Source organism: Thermobia domestica, chromosome 7 (assembly GCF_964235325.1).
Source record: "Thermobia domestica chromosome 7, izTheDome1.hap1.1, whole genome shotgun sequence".
Classification (NCBI taxonomy): Eukaryota; Metazoa; Arthropoda; class Insecta; order Zygentoma; family Lepismatidae; genus Thermobia; species Thermobia domestica.
The window spans coordinates 80,005,047-80,029,276 of NC_137460.1; the positions used below are offsets into that span (position 1 = coordinate 80,005,047).

A 24,230-nucleotide genomic window follows, 5' to 3' on the forward strand; every position below is an offset into this window, starting at 1 on the left:
GACGAAAAATTACATAAAAATGTATGAGGCGAGACAACCTTATTTCTCGTCTTGTCTCGTGCACTTGGCGGCTGCACCAACGACCATGAAGGATTAACTTTCACAATATAGGCTTTCCCACCACACTATTTTGCCTTCAAGAGGGCTGAGAACTACCCTACCAGGCCCGGGTCCATAAGTTCAGGCTTCATGGTAAAAATAAAATGTGTGGTATAAAATTTAGACTTTAAGACCTTTTCTTTTGGATGGTATAAAATTTATTTTTAAATTTTAAAATCTCCTGGACTGTGTGCTTGGTCGAAAAAGTGTAAAAGCTTTTTTAGACCAGCTGTCCTCAATGAGGTTTTCCTCATTCACACCAGCCAAATGCCGGGATGGTATCTAACATATACTGAAAAAAAAAATGTAAGTAAATTGTCAAACATCAATGTAAAATCATTTACCCTTCATTTTGTAAGTTGATATACATGCCCTTACATTAAATTACCAAATTTACAGTTTTTTTACAAATTCATAGTAAATTTATAAGAAAATATGATATTTTTACTGAAAAAATGTAATTTTACACCGTTTCATGTTAGTAATTTTGCTTTATAGATGTAAATTGATTTACATAGAGGAGTGGCAAACAGATTGCCACCGTTTTTTGTAAATATACCCATGAAATTTTTTACAGTGTATAAGTCCCAGGCTGCTTTCTTACTTCCCCAACTCTTTCCTCGGATGTGATCACCATGCTGACAATGGTCTATATTCAAAAATACCACATCGACATTCGCTTGTCGAAACAGGGAAAATCTCAGTCACGATAGCTGATCATCGATTGTTAAGCAACAATGCTAACCATCAGCACCTGATCGGCAAATACGATAGTAAATTTTAAGAATTGTTGTTCCTTAGTACCGCTGAAGTACTAGACTAGTTGTTCAGCTTTGGCCACAGACCCCTAAGAACTGTTATCGGTAAGAAAAGAATCTCATCATCTATAGTTGACTTTAAAATTGAAATTTTCGGCACTTAAAAAAAAAATGAACAAGATTTATACTTAATACTTAAATTCATTTTTTTAAAAAATCTTGTTTTATCCACAAGGTTACGAGTGTCTAGACAAGTTTTATTTGCCTAGCCTACCTATGAACTTTGTATGTGACTGGCCAAGTCATGTTTAAAAAGCAAGCGGGCCTTGAACTATGTTTATGTGCTAGGTTCTCAATCGTAAGGTTCCGGGTTCCGCTGCAAACCATCTCGAGACATTTCTTTCCCAGCATCTTCTTCACTCTCACCAGATGAATGTTGGGATTATCAAAATACCTTCAATGTGGGTTCCAATGGCTTCTCAGTCACTTGGAGTTTTATTAATAGACGCCTACTAGCTGAACTCTCACTTTCTCATATAGGGCTACGTACATGTCACTTTATACACACAAGTGAAGGACGGAGAACCAAGCACTCATAGGCGGAGTTACATAGGGAATGAACTGCGGATGGGCAAAACCGGTTTTTATAAAAACCGGAAACCGGTTTCTAAAAAACTAAAACCCGAAAAACCGACATATCGGTTTTCTTCAAAACCGGTTCGTTTTTTTTACCGAAACCGTTTCAGTTTTCTTCAAAACCGGTTCGGTTTTTACCGAAACTGGTTTCGGTGAAAACTTTTGGAAAACACACAAAACTATTTCTGTGGAAACGGATTCGGTTTCCGGAGAACAACGAAACACTATTCTGGTCAGAAATAGAACAAATTTTGAAAGCAAAATGGAACCGGTTTTGAAGAAAACCGAATCCAGTGAAAAACCGAACCAGTTTTGGAGGTAACTGATAACCGGTTCCGGTGAAAACCGAACCGGTTTTTGGAGAAAACCGAAACCGTTTTTTATTTTTCAAAAACCGGTTTCGGTTGCCGAAAAGCCGGTTTCTGTGCCCACCACTAGAATGAACAGCAACAGACAAACATATTAACGTACCATTTTAATATGCAGATGTTGGGGTGAACTCGTGGCACACTTGGAGAAGTAATAAATGATACCAAATGGATTTTTTCCTTATACATCAATATCCGAGTACGCTTCGCTGTATTCCTATAGACCAGCGTTTCCCAACCAGTGTGCCGCGAGGAAATCGAAACAAAATGATTAATTCTATAGCAATCAAATTGCAAAACGCAGGGGAAAATGTATATTTGTATCTCACATTACTATGAACCTCTACTATGAATCTACAATTTTAATTTCATACCGTGTTACTGTTCTGTACATTTCTAAAGTTGAAAAAAGTATTTATTGTCATTGTTATGACCATTATTGCTTCCTTATGGTTGCAGACTATTTCATAACTTGAAAATTTAAAATATCATTCAATCCTTTCGACAAATTACCTACATTTGTGTTTTAAAAGTAAAAGAGATTTGTTTGTTCGTTCGTTCTTTAGTGATCTTCCTTCTTAGTAAAAAGTTGGATACAGTTGTCGAAAAAGAAAGCGTAATTTTAAAAACCTGAGTCCAATATTTCATTGCAATTGTTTTCTATTTTTAAATTAGAATGAAAAATAAGCATAGTGCTTTACTACAGGAAAAAAACAGTGATCGAGCTTTCTTCTCTGTGAGAAGATCAGTAATCACAGAAAAAATACCACGGTATTTTATATTTACAAATAATAATATCTATAAGGTGCCGCGAGAATCCAAGTTACACCCGTATTGTGCCGCAAGTCGAAAAAGATTGGGAAACGCTGCTATAGACGTTTGAAGTTGGCAGCATACAATAGGTTTGCCATTCAGGTTAAAGGAAAGCGCCTGCAATGTCCGTCAACCCGCTATATGTAACTCTTCTTCTGGTTGCTTAACACAAGGATATCAACTACACTAGCAATGCCCCATTCTAGCGCGATAGTAGTAGAAAATGGATCGATCTGGAACAGACCTGGCTCATAAGAGGACAACTCACAAGCCACTGAGAAAATGACCACCGTGCACCGTGAGACCACGGCCTTTTACGACCTCCATTTTAGGGGTGTATTCATTCCCTTTTATGAGCACTTTTAAGGGGGTGACCTCGTTCTCTTTTACGACCTCCATTTTAGGGGGTGAACTCGTTCCCTTTTATGAGCATATTTTTCAACTCCTATGTTAATTACGAACACATAGAAGAACAGATAACACATAACACTACGTAACACACAGCAGAACAGATATCAGATAAGAATATGAAACATAGAAGGGGTGTATTCATTCTCTTTTACGACCTCCATTTTAGGGGTGAACTCATTCCCTTTTTTCAACCCTTATTTTAACATAGGAGATAACACATAAGATTACGAACGCATAAAAGAGAAGATAACACATAAGAGTACGTAACACACATCAGAGCAGATAATACATAGCACAGCTAATAAAAGAACATGGCTTATTTTCAACCCCTATTTTAACATAACAGAAATGACCCTGAGATTATGAACACACAACAGAACAGGTAATACATAGCACAGTTAATAAAAGAACATGGATTATTTTCCAACCCCTATTTTAACATGACAGTGAATACGAAACATAGTGAAGATTAGATAACACATAAGAGTACATAACACAACAAGGGTGTATTCGTTCTCTTTTATGAGCATATTTTCCAACCCCTATTTCAACATGCCAGAGACTACGAAACATGGCGGACATAGCACAAGGGGTGTATTCATTTTCTCCACCTCTAATTGAACATAGCAGAAATTACACTGAGAGTACGTAACACACAACATCCTCCATTTTAAGGGTGGACTCGTTTTCCAACCCCTATTTTAAGACAATGAATACCTATGTAACATAGCGATTGGATACGCTCTTTGAACCGATTTGGATAAAACTAGGCATATGGGGGTTTTCGACCATGCTGAGTACGAATATCATACCATTTTAGGGGTGAATTCGTTTTCAACCCCTATTTTAACATAACAGAAATGACATAAGAATACGTAACATAGCAGTGGGCCTATTTTTCCACCCTTATTTGAGCATAGTCCATTTTTAGGGTGAACTCGTTTTCAACCCCTATTTCAACATGACAGAGACTACGAAACATAGCAGAGGTGAACACACAGCAGATACATAAGACTTGTTCCACCCTTCCAACCCTATTTGAATCCATCATTTTAAGGGGTGAACTCGTTCCCTTTTATGAGCATATTTTCCAACCCCTACGAACACATAGCAGAACATCAGACTACGTAACATAACGAACATACAGCAGAGCAAATTGAACTCGTTCTCTTAAGGGGTGAACTCGTTCCCTTTTTCAACCCCTATTTTAACATAGCAGAAATTACATAGCACAGCTAATAAAACTTAACACTACGTAACACACAGTAGAGCACATAACACTTTTTCAAGGGTGTATTCATTGCATATTTTCTTTTACGGGGGTAGCAAGACCCCCAACCCTCCTCCTTTCTCATCCAGGGCTTGGGACCGGCAATGGCGGAGTTTAAAAAAATAACATCATCATACTCTCATAAATGAATAAAGCATAATATCATTAGCATCAATAGTAGTGAGTGAGAATTTGTTTAAAAAATCCTGCATCGAATAACCAGATGCACGACATGCTAAATATAGGAAACAGTAATGTCCACAAAATTGAGATAAATCACCTTGAATACGTCTATTATTCCATGTATAATACAGACAGTTTCGTTTTAAAAACCTTATATGATGTTGTATATAGGGAGGTATACCATAGCTATCGAAATACTCTCCCACACACATATTAGATATATAAACAGCAACCCAATGTTCACCAGGCTTATCACTAGAATCAGTGTTTATAATTATGGCGGCTGGAAATGTATGAATAAACAAAGGTAACTCATCGGCGGCATACACACCAATAAAATGATCTTTAGGCAAATTTTGTTGTAATGCTTCATAAAGCTCAATTGTATTTAACATTTTTTTCCCTTTAATTAATATATATTTTTCTCTGGAAATCAATTTCTAATTCTGAAGAGAATTCACCATAAATAATTGTTGTTACAGGAGATGGCAGTGCTTCTTTAAAATGAACCTCTAAACGTACACTTCCTTGCCGTTGTGGACTAGTATGAAATGCAGCACTTGCGCTTGAATCAGGAGTTAAATCAAACACCAGTAGAGTATAACCATTAGGATATTCAGCGAGTGAAATATTATTACCTTGATTAGAATAATAAATACCTGAACCTGTAAATAACGTAGAATATGCTTGTACATATAGCTTATTATCAAAATCTGGTTGTAAAGGTTTGAAGGGCATTGGATTTCCATCAACATACAATGTAAAAAATGACATACTAAAATGTTGAAAATTGAATGGATTTGTTTGATAAGTACCATTGAAAGCAGTATTAGTAACAAAACCAATAATAATACGTTTAGGCACTATGCCTGAAAACAGATCTGGAAGTGTACTATCCATAATTCCTTGTGGCAGAGTTTCTGTCTTCACCTGCACTTTTGTTATAGGATATTTTATTCTAAATTTAGGATTTTGTAATACTTTATTTTGTGCTATTTTAACTGCTGGTGATACATCAACCTTTTTCACAAGCAATGTTGCATCTGTAATTACAACTTTTCCATCAGCATCTGCGTCACCCATTAGACAAAATGTAGGTTTAGCTGGAATTAGTTTAATACGCAATTGTACACCATTCAGTAAAAATTTCTCCTGATTGAAAATATCAGCATGAATATAACCCAATAATTCAAATGACTGACTTAAAGCAGTGAGAAGAAAACGTTGTTTAAATCCTACATTAGCATCGGCCACACTGTCCATATGCCCTGCAGTATCTTTAAACCACATTGATGTTTGAAGATGCGTTGTTTTAGCTTCAGCATTATAATTTAGTAGTTTTTCAATATACGATCGATATGGATATGTATGTGAAGAGTAGGAAATAATTTGATTATTTAAATATAATTGCACTTCACTGAACATTGCATTGAGAAAATCATTTACAGGGCCGATTTTCTTATCGGCAGAAGTTAAATTAGAACCATCTGATTTAGTAATTTTACATTTAACATATAACATTGTGTGCGGTAAGTCAATATAGTCATCCCCATGACCGGGGACTACAAATTCTATTGGTGCATTATCAGCTATTGAAGCCACAGGTTTATATGGAACTATTTTATTACCTATAATACTGGTTTGAGTGGGTAAACCAGCAAATAAATCTAATTCTGATTTCATACACTCACACTGCATTTTTCTTCTCTTTTCTTACTATTAATATTCACACATGGTAAAATTTACAATACCATATTACGTCTACGAAAATGTAATTTTACACATACACTGCCATATTGGAAAGGAAGTGGATTACCTGTACTATCTCTTAAATCAATAATAATTTGATCAAATTGTTTACGTTGCACAGTGACATAATGAGGATTATCAAAAATATGTACATTATTAATACCATGCTCTGTAATATTTGTATTTATAATACGTAACAATGGAGCTACGGTGTCACCCACCATTTGTGGTTCTACAATATCACTGTAAATATACATAAGTGTAGGTAGTGCTTTTTGTAAATCAGGTGGATAACGAGCATGATGAACAACTGCAATATCTTCTTGTTGAATATGATCAAAACCTAGTATTCTGGCTAGTTCAGGAGATAGGCGTACTTGTATATGCTTCTCTTGATCTTTTATTACTCTATTAACCTCAATTCGTTTCACTGATGCTTTGACTTTTAATTGTAAATTTAATATATCACTTTTATGATTAATTTGAGATAGAATATCATCAACATGATAATAGTGGCCTGGTAAGATTTGAGTTATGTTCCAGTTTTTTGTATTTATGAGACGGTAATAAATATTATTTGTATATTTGGAAACATTCTGAAATGAACTTGTATAATGCACTTCAACAACAGCTGTTTCCCACACTCCTTTCTCCAGTACAATAGGTTGATATAATTTAGTAGTATAACAAGCAAGAGTATTTTGAGGAAAATATTTCATAGAACTATTGCTAGGAAGTGTGAGATAAAAACTATCACTTTGTTCCATAATTAATCAATCAATCAAAAATATCTTTGGATCTTTTTATCCGTTTCACACCAGCACCACCACTAAAATGAACTTTCTTTCTTTTTCGTCTTCCAGATCCTTCCAACACCTGATTTAATTTATTTTGAGCTTTATTTTTTAAATTTGTTTTAGCTTCTTGCCATCGATCATGCAAAGACTCTTCAATAGGTCTATTATTATCTAGTACATCTCCTGCTACATTAATTCCTGTACGTATCAATTCTTTACCAACAGTTTTTGCACCTTGTTTTAATAAAGGAAATACAGTACGAAATAAACCTCCTAGAAAACTACCAATGCCATAACCTTCTTGATATGCTGTACCTCTATACACGTTATAATTACCTCCTGCTTGGTGTATGTAATAGTTGAGGTAGGGCTCATTCATCTTTCTTTCTTTCTATATACTTAAAAATAACAATAGATTACAATAGAATATTATTATTATTATTATTGCTTATAAGTACACCATTTGAGTTTACGGGGTGGAGGACCATCTTCTTCTTCGTCTTCTTCTGTAAGTTTTCTAATATAATCTATTCGTTGAGGATTACCAATGTACTCTAAAGGTATATTGGCTTTTGCTAATAATGTAGCAAAAGGTTTCCATCCGGCAACTGAAATATTTTTCTTACGACATCTAACAAAATCGGATATCAAATCCACTATATTTGCACCTGGAATTAATTTATTATTAATATTCACATTTCCATTATCGTCCCATTGAATATTTGGATTTTGTTTCAATTTACGTAATAAAGGTCTCGCCTTACGTTTACAAATTTCAGGAAGAGTAGATATTATTTCATCCTCCTCCTCCTCCTCCTCGTCCTCTGGTTCTTCTTCCTCCTTAGTAGTGGTAGTGGTAGTTGCTGTTGTTGTTGTAACTGCTGCCGGTTTTTGAATTATATTTAAATATTTTTGTAAGACTTCTCTATATTTTGTCCATTTATCTTCTACATTTAAACTTTTATTATTTAAAATTTCTTTCATTTCATCATCAAGATTAAATATCGTTTGATAATGATGTAATTTTTCTGGTGTGATTAAAATAAGTTTTTGTGCGTTTTGCATAATTATTTAATTAAACTAGATAGTATACCTCCAATAATAGGTGCAAGCAAAGCAGTAAGAAAACCACCTTTTTGTATAATTATTCGTTTTTTCTTTTGTTTTAATGACGGACCTTTTTTCACCAAATATCTCAGTTCCTTTTTATATTTTTTTAGCTTATTTATCTCTGTTTTATTTAATGGAACATTTCCCTGTAATACGTTATAGGAACATTCACAAATAGAGCGAATTAAATCAGGATCTGCATTTTGTAAAATTGCCTTACGTGCTTTCGGTTTTGACTTTGCTAAAAGTTTTAACAAAAGTGCATTTTCCTTACTAATCATTTTTTACGGCTATTAAAGCACAAATAGTTGTTAGAATATAAACCATATTACAATTATTATTTTTTTACAGGTACATAAACATAATTAAAAGAATCTGTTGGAAAGATATTTGTTCGAACTCGCTGCTCATCAGGAGTATTTTGTTTTAAATCAAAAAGTAAATAACCATGTGCAATTCGTGTTGCATCTTGATATGCTTCTTGAATAAATTTTGTATTACCTGGATACAATTGTCGTGCGAGATAATTAATTTGAGCTTGGTCTCTAGGATTTTTAAAACAAACAATATAATGACAATTTAACGAAATATCCCGCATTCCTTTTTGTTGATGAAAAATATTCTGTGTGATAAATATTACACTTATATTTCTATGATGGCTACCCTTAGTAAAAATATCTACAATCCGATGATCACACTCACGCATTAAATCATCAATAATGACAAGATGTGGACCTTCGTGTGCTTGAAATTCATTATTTTGAGGTAAACCTTCTTTAAACGTACAGTTTGAAAGAGTATCATACAACGGTTGCCATTCACCATAACACCATACAATATTTTTAAATAACTTGCTATAATGGTCAAGAAATGTTTTAACAAAATATGATTTTCCACAACCTGTAGGACCTGCTACCATACATGTAAAAGGAATTTTCCATTCCATCTCTATTACAGATATTGTGACGACATGCTTCACCTATAAATTCTTCTTTTCTCTTTTTTTACAATATAGTATGTTTTAAATCAATCCAAGAATTTTCACTTTTTGGCAGACCTAACCATTTCACATAGGCCTTATTATTTTTCTTTCGTAACACTTTTTCAATTAAATATGTGTTTGGAAATTTTGTTAATTGTAATTCGTGTCCGTAAAATCTTCCTTCAATAGGTTTATTATTTGAGTCTACTAAGTGATATGTCGGAGGATTAGTGAAGAAAACTTTAGCAATTCGAAAAATTTCTGTACTCCAATTGCGTGTAAAACCTCTATCAAAACCAGGACGCTTAAGTTTACTAATTCTTACATATTCACCTATCTTAAATTTACTTTTTCTTTTTATCACAGAAAACTTTTTGCAATAGATGTTTGTCAATAGATGTTTTTCATTTTCTTTTTTAACAGCGTCGATAGGTTTCATTTTAATAGTGGAATGAATAGTATTATTATATTTATGTAGTAATTCCGGCAGAATGCCAATCCATTTATAATTTCCCTGCAGTGTAAATTGTCTCCACATTATGTTACGTAACGATCTATTAAATCTTTCAATAATACTTGCTTTCACATCACTGTACGTGGAATAATGTTTAATGTTATTTTGGTTCATCGCCTTCTGAAACTCTGAATTATAAAATTCTCGACCCCTGTCAGTTTGTAAAAATTTAGGGTTTTTGTTCGCTTTTCTCAGCACTGTTATAAATGCTTGTGTAATTTCTTTCCCAGTTTTATTTTTCACAGGAATAGCCCAAGCATATTTAGAGAATGTATCTATCACAGTTAATAAATATTTGAAATTTCGATTAATTTTTGCTAGACCTTTCAATTTTCCACTATTCATTTCAACTAAATCAGCTTGCCATAAATCATGAATCCCTTTCGTTATAACAGGTATTCGAGGATAGTTTCGTCTTGCACTTTTATGTAATTCTGCAACTATTTGTTCTCGAACTGATTGTGACATTTTTTTTTAATACTAATATATCCCCAAAAAATATATCATATTTATAATATACAAATCGTACATTTTACATCTTTATTATTATAATACCCCCAAGGAACAGTGTGTATATTACAATTTAAAATTTTTCTTTTGTCATCATACGGATCTAATGCTAATTTTCTTACCTGATTTGTTGTTAAATTATGGTATTTACTTTTAATTTCAAATTGTGTTTTATGGATCGTTTCGTTTTTAAATATACATGATTGATAATCGTCAAACGTAATTTGTTCTTTAACTATATTTTTCTTGATCCCTTTACATTTTTTCAATTCTTTATTTTCACCAGTTTTTATAGCATAATTTTTTGCTCGTAACCCAACATATTCAATCATAGGAACTCCACCTAATTCGTCTTTCATTTTACCCAAAACGTGTTTATTTTTTGTGCTATATAAAGAATTATTTTCAGGATAATTTGAGGTGTCAAAATACTCATTCATATCTTTTATATCGTTATAAATATTGTTAGTTTTAATTTGGTAAATGAAAGAGTCAGTATCCATATATGCAATTCTAATTTTATCTCCATATCGCGGTTTCATTATATTATAATGGAATTCATACATTGCTAATTTTGATAATTCTAAAACTGTCGCTCCTACGTAAATTGGTTTATTAAGGGTTACCGATTTTTTTACCATATGAAACAATGCCAAATTATCAGCCAATTTTACCCAATTTTCAAACTGATTTTGCGCTACTAATTTTTTACACTTTTTTTCATTGTTAATTAATTTTATATCAATTCGTTTTCGTACATTCTCCATTGTCTTTCCGTATACCGAATTATTTAATAACTTATAGAAATCTTTTTCAAATTCAATTGTAGCATGTGCACGGCGTTGAGTATTTTCTTGAATATAAGATGCAAGCCATTTAGATTGACGAAACCATAATATTTTATGTACTTTTACCAATATTAAACCTTGTTTTAGATAAAATTGTAATACTCTATAATGCAAGATATAATTCGATTTCGGTTTAAGTGTCAATAGTAATTTTGAATATTTACCATTCGGTGGAACTTCATTAGTTGGAGCACACGGAAAATCAGAATGGTATTCGTGTAAATCAGTTGGATACTCTAAATCCACTTCTAGAAAAAATCCCCATTCACTATCCGTGGGCCAATTGATAATTTTATGTTTGTCTTGCCAATTGTCAATTTTATCCTCCCACCGAAAACCACCATATGGTAAATAGTCAATCATTGATAGTCCGTACAGATTGTTCATGTCAATATACAGTAAATAAGATTTTTCTTTTTCCGCATCAAAATCATGTACGTAAGGATTATTAGCTTTGGCATATCTTAACACAGCTTGAGTAATACCTCCGCGAATCGATTTTTCTACAAACATATACATATTGATATCTGATAAAAGTTCAAGTTCAATTTTTGTTCTATATAACATGGCTTGCCATGCCAACCCAGGTGCAGTAAAACAATTAATCGGATCAATACAAAAAGCATTTAAACATGTCTTTCTAAAATTATCCAACACATCTGCTGTGAGAAGTACATCACATTTTAAATATAGATCGTGGTAGTCCCCTAAATTTTCACATTTAAACACACGCCAAATCAGTTTTGCATATTGATAATCAGTCTCGGAAATTTGTGTTCCATTCAATTTGCTACTAAACGCCTCTCTTCCAGGAAATTCAGTTTCTTTAAATGTATCTAAATTTGTTATGTATTCATAAAAATAAATTCCCTTACGGAGAATTAAAGGAAACTTTTCATCGGAAAAATATTGCTTTGTATAGACAAATTGCTCAGGTTTTAATTTTGACACCAAATTTTCGAGACTATACGGTAGGAATTTAAATAAGTCTACAAAACGTAACTCGATAGGTCTACCATTAAAATTAAAGTGCTTAGAGAATGTTATGTATTTCTCAGTGCTTTCAGCAATTACAAAAATATTTCCAGGGGTGCAACCTAATTCTTTCACAAATAAATGTGCATCATACCCAGACAAATTATGGAAGAAGACAGGGATAAAATTACTTTGACGCTTAATTTGTAAATTACACTTGTTGCACACCGTGGCAATAAATTGACCAGTTAAATGGTTATGATGTTTAACTTTTCTATTGTCACTCGTATATTTACTATCGCAAACCGAGCATTCAGTGGATAGGTTAAACTCCTGTAACTGAGAACTAGTTAATGGTATTAATGGTTTTTCTTGATCTAATATGTTTATGATTTTTCTTAATTCATTCTCCATAGCAGACATAAACTTCATCGATACATTTTCTCCCCGATAAATAACTAAATCTGATTTCATATAGTTGTTACTCCAACATACAATATAACCAAAACTGCATGGTATATGTTGGTGAATTTGTACTGTATGAGATCCACTTTGTTTATTTATAGGTTTTAATAAACTTTCCATATCTGCAATTATTATCACATCATTCTGTAATAACAATTTCAATTTTCGAAATTTTAAAACTTCTCCTTGTTTCGGCATGTTAATTTTGGTTGGAGTGTGTTCTTTACATAATTTGTCATGTTCATCTAATTTTGATTTGTTATAAAAAGATATTAAACATCGTCTACAAATAAATGTTTGATGAGTACCTAACTGATGTCTGACTAAACCATTTAAATTTGTAATTAAACAATAATGAGAGTTTAAATATAATAAATCAATATGTTTACCTACAGCTGTGTTTTCGCTTATATGTAATGGGAAAATAGTTTCATGATCATAATTAATGTCATATATATTAATGGAAATTTGTTCTTTAGGAAATACGGAATTATACATATGTTCAAATTTGCTTATGTGTGCTATTTCGACTGGAAATTTTTCAAATAACGGTAATAAAGTATTACTATATTGTATGTAATTATTCACACGATGTGGATTATCTTTTGTGGGATGCAATGCAGCCAGAATACTATACATAAAACTTCTATTATCGTTATTTTGAATATTTAAAACACATTTTGTGGATAAAATCCATTGAGGCAATTTTATATGACTCTTCAATAACGCATTGATATTTTTTATTAGACAATAATGAGAGTTTAAATATAATAAATCAATATGTTTACCTACAGCTGCATTTTCGCTTATATGTAATGGGAAAATAGTTTCATGATCATAGTTAATGCCATATATATTAATGGAAATTTGTTCCTTAGGAAATATGGAATTATACATATGTTCAAATTTGCTTATGTGTTCTATTTCGACTGGAAATTTTATATTGGTTTTTTCAAATAATGGTAATAAAGTATTACTATATTGTATGTAATTATTCACACGATTTGGATTATCTTTTGCGGGATGCAACGCAGCTAGAATACAGTACATAAAACATCTATTATCATTATTTTGAATATTTAAAACACATTTTGTGGATAAAATCCATTGAGGCAATTTTACATAAGTTTTCTCTTTATGACTCTTCAATAACGCATTGATATTTTTTATAAGACAATAATGACTGTTGGAATTTTCTTCACAATACAGTAAATCAATATGTTTAAATACATCTGCATTTTCGCTTATATGTAATGGGAAAATAGTTTCATGATCATAGTTAATGCCATATATATTAATGGAAATTTGTTCCTTAGGAAATATGGAATTATACATATGTTCAAATTTGCTTATGTGTTCTATTTCGACTGGAAATTTTATATTGGTTTTTTCAAATAATGGTAATAAAGTATTACTATATTGTTTGTAATTATTCACACGATTTGGTTGTTCTTTTACTGGATGCAACGCAGCTAGAATGCAGTACATAAAACATCTATTATCATTATTTTGAATATTTATAACACATTTCTTTTTGGATAAAATCCATTGAGGTAATTTTATAAAAGAAGAAGCGGAAAGCGGATCATATTTACTGATTTTAATTTCTAAGTGATGGTTTGGTTCAGAACATAAAGACCACCCTGATTTCTTAATAGCCCTATTTTCTTGTTCAACTAAAATTTTATTAAATAATTTTTCTATTATAGAATTCACATCTGTACTCGGTAAAATAATTTCGTTACCACTATTTACAAAGAATCGACATGTTTCTAAATCTACTGGTTTTACAAAAGTTGTACCCAAAGAAAAATTTACTTTAAACGATGTCTTAGTTTGTTCTTGTTGTAATATATCTAAACAGTCTTTTATTTTATTATTTAAAAAACATCCACTATCCTCATTTAAATCAGTATCACATTTTAAAATAAATTTTTTTAAATTATTATTAAATAGAGTATCAGAATTGATAGTAGTTGATTTAACCTTTTTTGTTGCCATTTTTTTTTAACTAACTCTTCAAAGTTACTATAATAATTTTGAACTGAGTTTTTATAATATAATATTAATAGTATTATTATAAAATGTCTTACTTACAAAAGAAAACAAAACCACACTATTAATAAACCACACTAATAATATAAACGTACACACACAAAAAATATCTGAACTTTACGCTTCAGACGGCACACAGGAAGTGATTACAAGAAAACATGTCGGTCAGTCTTTTATACCTGTCTGATTGCATTGCGCAATATTGCGCAATAGTATGAGTCATGCTCCGGGGATTCCCCTCTTTTTTTTATACCTTTGTGATTGATTACATTACGTTCAGGGATTCCTATCGTTGAATGACAAGTTATTGTCTGTTAAACAGAAAACTAGGTTAAAAATCCGGATGAGTGACGTAATGAGAATTATCTACATATGGCGGAAGTTATTATGTAACTGATAACAAAACACGGAAGTTTCGCATTCTTTAAATAATCATCTCTGTTGTGTTCAATTATAAGTTAAAACAAGTTCACTCCTTAAAAGAATCTTTGCTATAGGGTTCGAATGTATTCTCTGCTATGTTCAAATAAGGGTTGAAAAATGAGAACGAGTTCACCCTTATTTTATTAGCTGTGCTATGTGCTATGTTAAAATAGGGGTTCAATTTGCTCTTCTGTATGTTCGTTATGTTACGTAGTCTGATGTTCTGCTGTTTGTTCATAGGGGTTGGAAAAGGGAATGAGTTCACCCCTTTAAATGTGCTCGTAAAAGAGAACGAATACACCCCCTAAAATGGTATGATATTCGTACTCAGCATGGTTGAAAACCCCCCATATGCCGAGTTTCATCCAAATCGGTTCAAAGTTGGAAAACGAGTCCACCCTTAAAATGTACTCATAAAAGGGAATGATTTGATGTATTCTCTGGTCTGCTGTGTGTTCGTAATCTCAGTGTAATTTCTGCTATATTAAAATAAGGGTTCACCCCTTACAATGGAGGTCGTAAAAGAGAACGAGGTCACCCCCTTAAAAGTCACCCCTAAAATGGAGGTCTATTAAGGGTAGAGAAAATGAATACACCCCCTGTGCTATGTCCGCCATGTTTCGTAGTCTCTGTCATGTTGAAATAGGGGTTGGAAACGAGTACACCCTTGCTATCGTAACTGCTATGTTAAAATAGTGTTATGTGTTATCTTCTCTTCTATGTGTTCGTAATTTCTGCTATATTAAAATAAGGGTTCATAAAAGGGAATGAGTTCACCCCCTAAAATGGAGGTCGTAAAAGAGAACGAGGTCACCCCCTTAAAAGTGCTCGTAAAAGGGAACGAATTCACCCCTAAAATGGAGGTCGTAAAAGGCCGTGGTCTCACGGTGCACGGTGGTCATTTTCTCAGTGGCTTGTGAGTTGTCCTCTTATGAGCCAGGTCTGTTCCAGATCGATCCATTTTCTACTACTCGCGATAATGTTCATCTTGTAGGCTCAAAACGATTCCTAAAACGTTGAATAGAAAACTAACGACCAGTGGCGGTTCTAGCCCGGAGCCGAGGGAGCTAGGCCCCCAGTTTTTTTAGTACCTAAAATTATTTAAGGCATTATTTATATATTTTTGAAAGTTTATAGTAAACTCATGATATACCTATCAAAGTCTGGGTTCTGGCTGGCCCCTCAGTTTTTACCTTTTAGAACCTCGCTTTTTAAAAATAAAAACTGGCAAATCTACACAAAGTTCAGAATCAATTGGCGAAAACGGCACGTTTCTAGAGCTTGTGGTTTCCGAGATGACATTGTTGAAAAGAACTGGCCACATATATATAAACGTAGCATTTTCATATATATGTAGATAAATAAATTGTGAAAATGACAGGATATGCAAGTGATCTTGACTTCGATTCTGATAAGTGCCAATTACCCTATTAAGGCTTTCCTTGTGCCTTGCCTTACCAATAGTGGGAGCATAACCCGAAAGACTAAAGAGGTTATCGAGTGATTTTGCCATAAGGAACAAAATGTCAATAAATGATCAACGTACTATAAAATAACGACTAATCATAAGGGTTTACTGATATAACTAATTATGTCAGTAAGAATAAAGTCAACATTTTAGATTCTAAAGCTCTCAGGAAGTTGATTAGAGTGTTTGTTCTTTGTAAGCGTAGTTTTAGGTTCGATTCTTGAAATGAATCCTAATAATAATAATAATAATAATAATAATAATAATAATAATAATAATAATAATAATAATAATAATAATAATAATAATAATAATAATAGCATTTGGTCATAATCATAAGTAACTCTAGAACGTATATCCTAGCCTTAGAGCCTGGCTCTCTTGGAGGCGAGGTAATGTGGTGGGGAATTGCCCATACTCTGATAATTGACCGTGTATGATGGTCTGTGCAGCCACCAAATGCACCGAATTCAAGCCCCAGTCCTTCATAACTTCGGTGTTGTATAAGAACGTAATATATAAAAAAATAAAAAGAACGTTTTTTAAGTACCACTTAAGAATTCCATCCCTTCAGTTTGCATGCACAAACACACCCACGCCAGGATAGTAAAAGACATATATTATCTTCTTCCTCTATCTTGAAGGTGCGAGAGACCTGGATTCAGTTCCCAGCGAAGCTTATGTGGTTCTGATCCTACGTTAACCTGTAGGTCCATGTCTCACATAACCTCGGTGTGAAGCGAACGCTAAATTAAAATCCAACAATGCAATCCTTTGTCTTGGAGAATAAAGTATTGGAGCAACGATATCAGAAATGAATCACGAACTTAAGCAGGATGATTGTCAATTAACGAAAGGAGGTCCTATATTGGAAAAAGAATACAATCGAATAAAAAGTAGCTACAGTAATTTGAAAATAATAATATATAAACTTACATGAGCCTGTAAACCATGGAGTTATCCCATCCCAACTCGTTCCTTCCACTTCTTTCAGAATTGCAAGAATGCACGATAAAATAATCAAGATACCAAAGCCAGATGTCCTCTGGAAATCCATCAGTCGATCGAGCAACATATCCACTTGACACTTTCCTTTCCTTATCGGCTTACACTGATCTTAAATCGACATTACACGCATGACAACTCACATCACGTTCCTCTGGAGCACAGAAAAACTATCAAAATGTTTCCAGGTGTTTCAGCATTCCTTACGTTTAAAACAAAACGACTACCATCATCAACAAAAACGTAACCAAAATCGAGAGCACACCACAACCTTTCCCGTTCGCTGCCGACAACAGACTGGTAGAGTGTGGAGCCCCGCCAGAGGAGGCCAAGGCGGGCGGGCAGACGGCCAGGTAAAAGTCTGCATGCTGCTTGAGGGCGGGTCCGCCAATGTTCTTAATAGCCAAGACGCCATGCTAGAGACTTTTTCTTTCCGTTCCCAGAACAGAAACAAGTGGACAAGGAAGGGATTGACCTGTGACAACTCCCACTCCTCCGAAAGAAGTCTTCTTTTTCCTCCCACAGGTAAGAAAAATAGGGGTCCAGAAAAATCACTCCAAAAGCCAAAATATAGCATAGCTGAATACAATGTAGAAACGAGTTTTGAATCAACTTCAAGCTCTGTTGATGAAGCAGGTAGGTATATACAATGACAATTAAGCTATTCAGTTTACAGGTAGATATTTATGACAATATAATCACACACGCATATAGCTATACATACCTTCAAAAGAAAGTGAAGCGACATTTTTAAAGGTAGTAAGTCATATAAAATTACTGTAAATTCTTCTGTAACATACAAGAGGAACAAGTGCAACATTAAGGAACAATGGCTATATACGAATCTTGTCTGTTTGATCAAAACTAAGCATAAATAACAATAACAAAAAGGAACTTACGAAAAAAAAAGTTTGTTTTTGAAAGATGGTATTCGGGTCCCAAGTAATTGTTTCCCCGCAGTTTTACGTTTTTGTTTAGAATGATTCAAACATGAATCCGACATCATTATTACCTTAAGTATAAGCGCATCATCATCGTAAACATCCTACCGTAATTGTTATCCATGTCACTTGTTGCAAATGAAGAATTAACATGCAGTACGGCCGGCTAGGATAAAGGAGACGGTGAGGATGAGAAATGAATAGAATGGTGGAATGAAGAAAGTAGGAGGAAACGGGAGAACTCAGAGAAAACCGCACACACGGTGTTTGTTCGCCACAAAGTTCATTTGGCGCGAGCTGAGATCAAACTAAGGACCCACCCATGCACCAGAGGTGAACGCTCTACAACTGAGCCACCGCGGTCCATGGCATGCAGGTATAAGTCCAAGGTATAAGTGAATTCTCCGTTTCAATACCATAAAATAAATTATCCACTGGAAAATCATCCATCCCAAATTTTATTTCCCGTCCCATTTTCCTTTCTGTCATATTCCTGAGAATACAGTTCATTTTCAAGTCGTTAACCCTGTCGAGTTTGGTGGGAACGGTTCCGCGTTTCATCCCCAGTGGGGGACACTCGGTCGGAAACTTGTGACAGCCTTTTCAGGCCAGCTGTCCTCAGTGAGAAATTCTTCTCACTCATAGCAGACAAATGTCGGGATGGTACCTAACATAAAGGTTCCAGGCATCTTCCTTCTCCAGTTTCCCCCAGGTAGTGTGACCACCGAGGGACGCCATCTCTCATACATAACAGCCTTAAAAGGCCATTGATGTAGAAAACCCAGAAATATAATTTCTAAATTCTAATCGTATAAAAACATATTCTCAATTCATGCCTTGACTAGCTTCATTTCCTTCTTAAAAATGTCGTACATCTGCGCCATCTTTGATTTCATAACCCATTGATTTATATAGAAAATAAATGTTTTTCTTTCTTTGAAATTAACGGGGATTTTAATGGTTTAATTTTATTAATTTCTTCTTCAATTCTTGTTAAATGTATCTTGCTTGTTAAAATACAATTGCATTTTATTAGGTTGTTGCGAATTAAATATTCGACCCAGGCATAGGTGTTCATTTTAGTCCTACCTCACTCACCCTCGCCCTCGCAGTGGCAGTTGGCCCTCGCTCTCGTTCACTCTCGCTCGTCCATGCGTTGGGAATCTGTCCTTTCCTTCACGCATCCTCGCCCTAACTGTCGAAGCTTATCCTCACCCTCGCGCACCCTCGCCCTCGCGTCATTGTGGAGGGAATTTGAGGGTAAGGATGTCCTCGAGAGAGCCACCCTCACGAGAATGAACACCTCTAGTCTCAGGTGCAACATTTCCAAAGAACCGAAAAAAAAAACTACGATATCTGGTTAATCAAAATATTCGCTATCTGCAGCCACAGATATTTGCCATCACTCAGGCAACGGCTGAATTTCGTGGTGAGTTTGCGGTGAGGCACGCTGCACCACCCGATCATCAAAGGTCTTTCGTCCCAAGAAGTGCTCAAGATGCCGGAAGATTTGCTAGGCAGTGGGCAGTAGCGTATCCAGGAATTTATTTCTGGGGGGGTCCAAACTAAATATGAAGGTATTTTATATTAAAATTCCTAAAATTGCCCCTAAAATTAGGCTAAATTTTTAAAAAGTCGAAATTTCGGGGGGGGGGGGGGTCCGGACCCCCAGGTCCCCCCTGCGTACGTCCCTGGCAGTGGGAGAGATATCCAGGAATGCAGTAGCTTAAAAAAGTTTTCATACTACAACTCATGAAGAGCTTGCACCGTCCTTTGCGTAACTGTGTGCAAGCTACGTCGTGAATATAAGGACACCATGTCTACTGAAAATTGCCGGATGTTTCTAAGCAAGTTTGCGGTGTATTTGATTTTCAGAATTCTATCATAACTCAAGATTCAGCACTGCATTGATGATTTCACCCCGCCTGAATTGTACGTGATGCATCACTCCCATCATAGACCAGCATACCAGCGCTGGGTTGAGAGATGATTTAGAAAACCAAATCCTGATATGGGTGATGTAGGACTCCCTAGAAGTGAAATTCATACCAAAGTTGAGACGTCCAAAATGGACAAGATACATGCATCACGGCAATGCATCAGCCCTTGAAAATTTTAAGATAAAGATGTCTTTGGAAGACTAAGAAAAAGATGGGAAGTTCCAGGATAATATAAAGCACGATTTTACGAACGCACTGTACGATTAAAGAACACTGGTAAGGAACAGTTAAGCATAACATGTGATGTGTTGGAGGCACTATATTACCAAAGGCTTTTCAAATGGCAGCAGCTCTGGGACAAACTTAGAACGTATAACATGCCATTAGTATATAATCGTACTAATTGACACAATGATTTGTAACTTTCGATTTCAAAATAGAAAAACTAATAGTAGTTGGAATATTTGACAGAAGATTCATCATTCAAGTACCAGTAACGGCGCAGTCAGCGACCTTGGTAGCCTAGAAAATGCGTCAAAAGAATACTACAGTGATTGGCGAACAACACTCTCCTTCGTTTTGTTTACACCACACACAGCTATGTCAGACACCAGCTTTCTCTGCCAGCATAATAGATAATGCCCATTCAAAGTATATTCGCTTGGGACAGGATTAGAGTTGTAAAGGCCTAGAAAAAAAAACGAAAATTTTGGGTAAAAAACCAGTTTTTTATCGGTTTTTACCCGAGCTTGGAAAAACACGGAAAAATTAAAATTTTCGAATAATTTACTACATTATGCTTTTAAAATGAAAACTATTTTATATTTACTAGTTTACAGTTAAGATAATTGAGTAGTTATGTTTCTTGTATTAGCATAGGGAAATTTTGTGGCAACAAATATATTTGCACCTCTCCTTTAAAGTTAGCACCGTGATAGAATGGAATTATCTCTACAAAAGATACTAAAATATAATCCTAATTAGATTAATTAATATAGACGCATTTAAATTATCTTAAGTAATCTTATAAAGTTACCGTTTTATGGCAGGGAAGTGTTAAAATAACAGGGCCAGAATCATTTTAGTTAATACCAGTATGTTAAAATGAAATATATATATTTTATGGAGATACGAATCTTCCTTGTGCTATGTAAAATTTCCGGAAATTTTGAACCCATTAGAAAAAAATCTTTTGTTCGGAAATATTGGCAAAACCCGGAAAATATCATTTAAAAACTATTTCTTCGCCTGATGCTAATCTCATTTGCTGTAACGTCTCTGTAATATATAGGGTAACGTATTTCGCTAGCAGGAAAAATACTTAAAACAACAGCTTTTAATTTTAGCTTTTAGTTTTCTGGTTTCTGATTTAAAAAAATCCTCTTTATTATTTGTATATTTTTCGAATAACTCAAAAAGAGAGATGATCTTATTTATACATGCATGCATACACCGCACAAGCGCGTAAATTTGAGCAGTGACAAATATGTTAAAGAATTTAACATGTAAAACTTCCATTCGTTATTATTAAAGACTAGCAGAATACCCGTTCTTCGCACGGGGTGAATACGTTTCATTTTGGGATAAAGGGCACAAAAACCGTCACCAATGAACTTAGTAACCTCAAAAAGTATGAACTCGACACTAGTATCAGTCATTTTCAATTACTTTTACATGTCACCCTCCCCCTTTAAGAGTACAAATGCGGGCTGAATTTGGATTTAAACGGCATCGGAAGTGTCACTGTTCATCTCAGCCACCCTGAAAACTATGGAATCGACACTAATATCGGTAATTTTCAATAATTTGTATCCCCGCCCCCAGATCACGGCGCTGAATTTGGATTTAAACGGCATCGAAAGTGTCACTGTTCACCTCAGCGACCCCGAAAAGTATGGATTCGACCCTGGTATTGACTATTTTCTATCATTTTTATATATCTTCCCTTCCTCCTTCCCTAAGTTGCGGACTTGAATTTTTATTTAAATAGCATCGGAAGTGACGAAAACTATTGATTTGACACTAATATCGGTCATTTTCGATATATATATATATATATATATATATATATATATATATATATATATATATATATATATATATATATATATATAGTCTATATGTGTGTGTGTGTGTGTGTGTGTGTGTGTGTGTGTGAAATAGTTAAATCCATCCCAGGCCCGAACCTCATCTATGTTGAAAGTTTTTACCGAAATCAGTCTTTTGGTTCAAGAGTGTTAAGTTACAAATATAGTCACTTTCATTTTTATATATATATATATATATATATATATATATATATATATATATATATATATATATATATATATAGATAGATAGATAGATAGATAGATAGATAGATATAGATAGATAGATAGATAATTTGTCGCAATAGAAAACAGGTATTTGTTTACATACAGGTTTTTGTACATAAAGTTTATATTAAAGTCTGTATTTGAATATTAATGATAGTAATTATATGTCTGAGTGCATGAGTATTAGTGAAATTTGCTTGCTGTTCTTTCTTTTAAGAAGTAATTTGGTTAAAATTAACAAAATTTCACTAGATTGAAGAGCACATTAAGAAATCAGTTTCATACAAGAGCCCTATTTGTTGCAACAGAAACGCTTCATGATGGTAGATGTGTATGCAATTGTAAAAGTTCTGTAATTAATGCACAGCCAGGAGTAAACAAGTAAAAGCACATAAAGGAAATGATTGCAGACTTAATTTTCAAGAATAATTACAACAGTTTTATTTTCGAATGTTTTTTTTTTAATATTCACAATATTGAAATTTCTCAACTTACATTTTTCACGCTTTAGAAAAAAAAACCGTTTCATTACTAGTAAAACTAACGTAATACAAAGATTTTCTTATTTTCCGAATTTTTCCGGAAAGAAACCGTAAAAAAACGTTTCTTTTACCAACAGGTTCAAAATTTCCGGAAATTTTACAACACTAGACAGGATAGGATCCAATGAAAGAATTTTCTTTTTCTGGTGACGAACCATGGTTAGTTTAACAATCTCAAATTATTAAAAGCAGGAGGCTTATTGCATGTCCCAATATTATTTCATCTAACATTCTTCAAAACAACGACAACGGAAAGTTATACGCACACACAGAAAAAAAAAATATTAAAAATTCATGTCAAGTTCTAACTGTAAGACGATCCATCAACCTATTCAAGACTTTTCCGCCACCAGAATCTAACTTCTGCATCTACATGTCAAAGGGTACCAGTGTCAAAAGAAAAGAGCTTACATATATTATGCTGGGAGACATTTCAGCGTTCTTAAAACAATACAGGAAGGGTGAGATGTCAGACTGAATTAATTTTGATCTCTCCTCTCTGCTTACATTCTTTCCTCTCCCTTCTTTATCTTGATTATAAACTCACTGTATGGATGTAACAAAGTTATATATATATATATATATATATATATATTCGATGAAGTTCGTTTGTGATATTTTACTACGTACATTTGTTTACATTTATAATCAGGAGCGAATTTGCAATGTATGCTATGAGATCCTCAGGAACTTAGTTTAAAACCATAACCTTTGTAAAGTGTTTAATGTTATCGGAACAGTTCTTTGTGGGATTTATTCGAACAGGTCTTATAAGGAAATGTTGACTGTATCCAACCAACTTCCATTTGTAATGTCTTGCGCGTATTCCAAATACGATAGAGTATTAATTCCTTCTGAGGATGTATAGGTCTATATCCAACACAAAACACATGTGTTTATGGGAATGAAATGAATTACGTAAAAAGGGCTTTAACAACCCTTGTTCTTAACAATATTCTTTATACTATGTTTGAGTAATTACTAAAATTACTCTTTTTTTAAAAAAAATGAATGCACGCAAGTCTGAAAAATCATACTTCTTTTAAATATAAA

At 33.8% G+C, this 24,230-nt stretch overlaps 1 protein-coding gene across 2 annotated transcripts in view; it reads right to left on the reverse strand.

The window, feature by feature from the left end:
• The window catches only part of LanB2 (laminin subunit gamma-1), a 488,424-nt gene that overhangs the window by 135,629 nt on the left and 328,565 nt on the right, over positions 1-24,230 (reverse strand). The window contains exon 1 of one of the 2 annotated variants that reach the window (XM_081764905.1): positions 17,371-17,733. The exons of the other annotated variant lie outside the window; for it this stretch is intronic. Coding sequence (XP_081621031.1) covers positions 17,371-17,509 — 139 coding nt within the window. The 5' untranslated portion in view covers positions 17,510-17,733. Of the gene's footprint in view, positions 1-17,370; positions 17,734-24,230 lie in introns of those variants that run through there. 2 annotated transcript variants of the gene reach the window in all.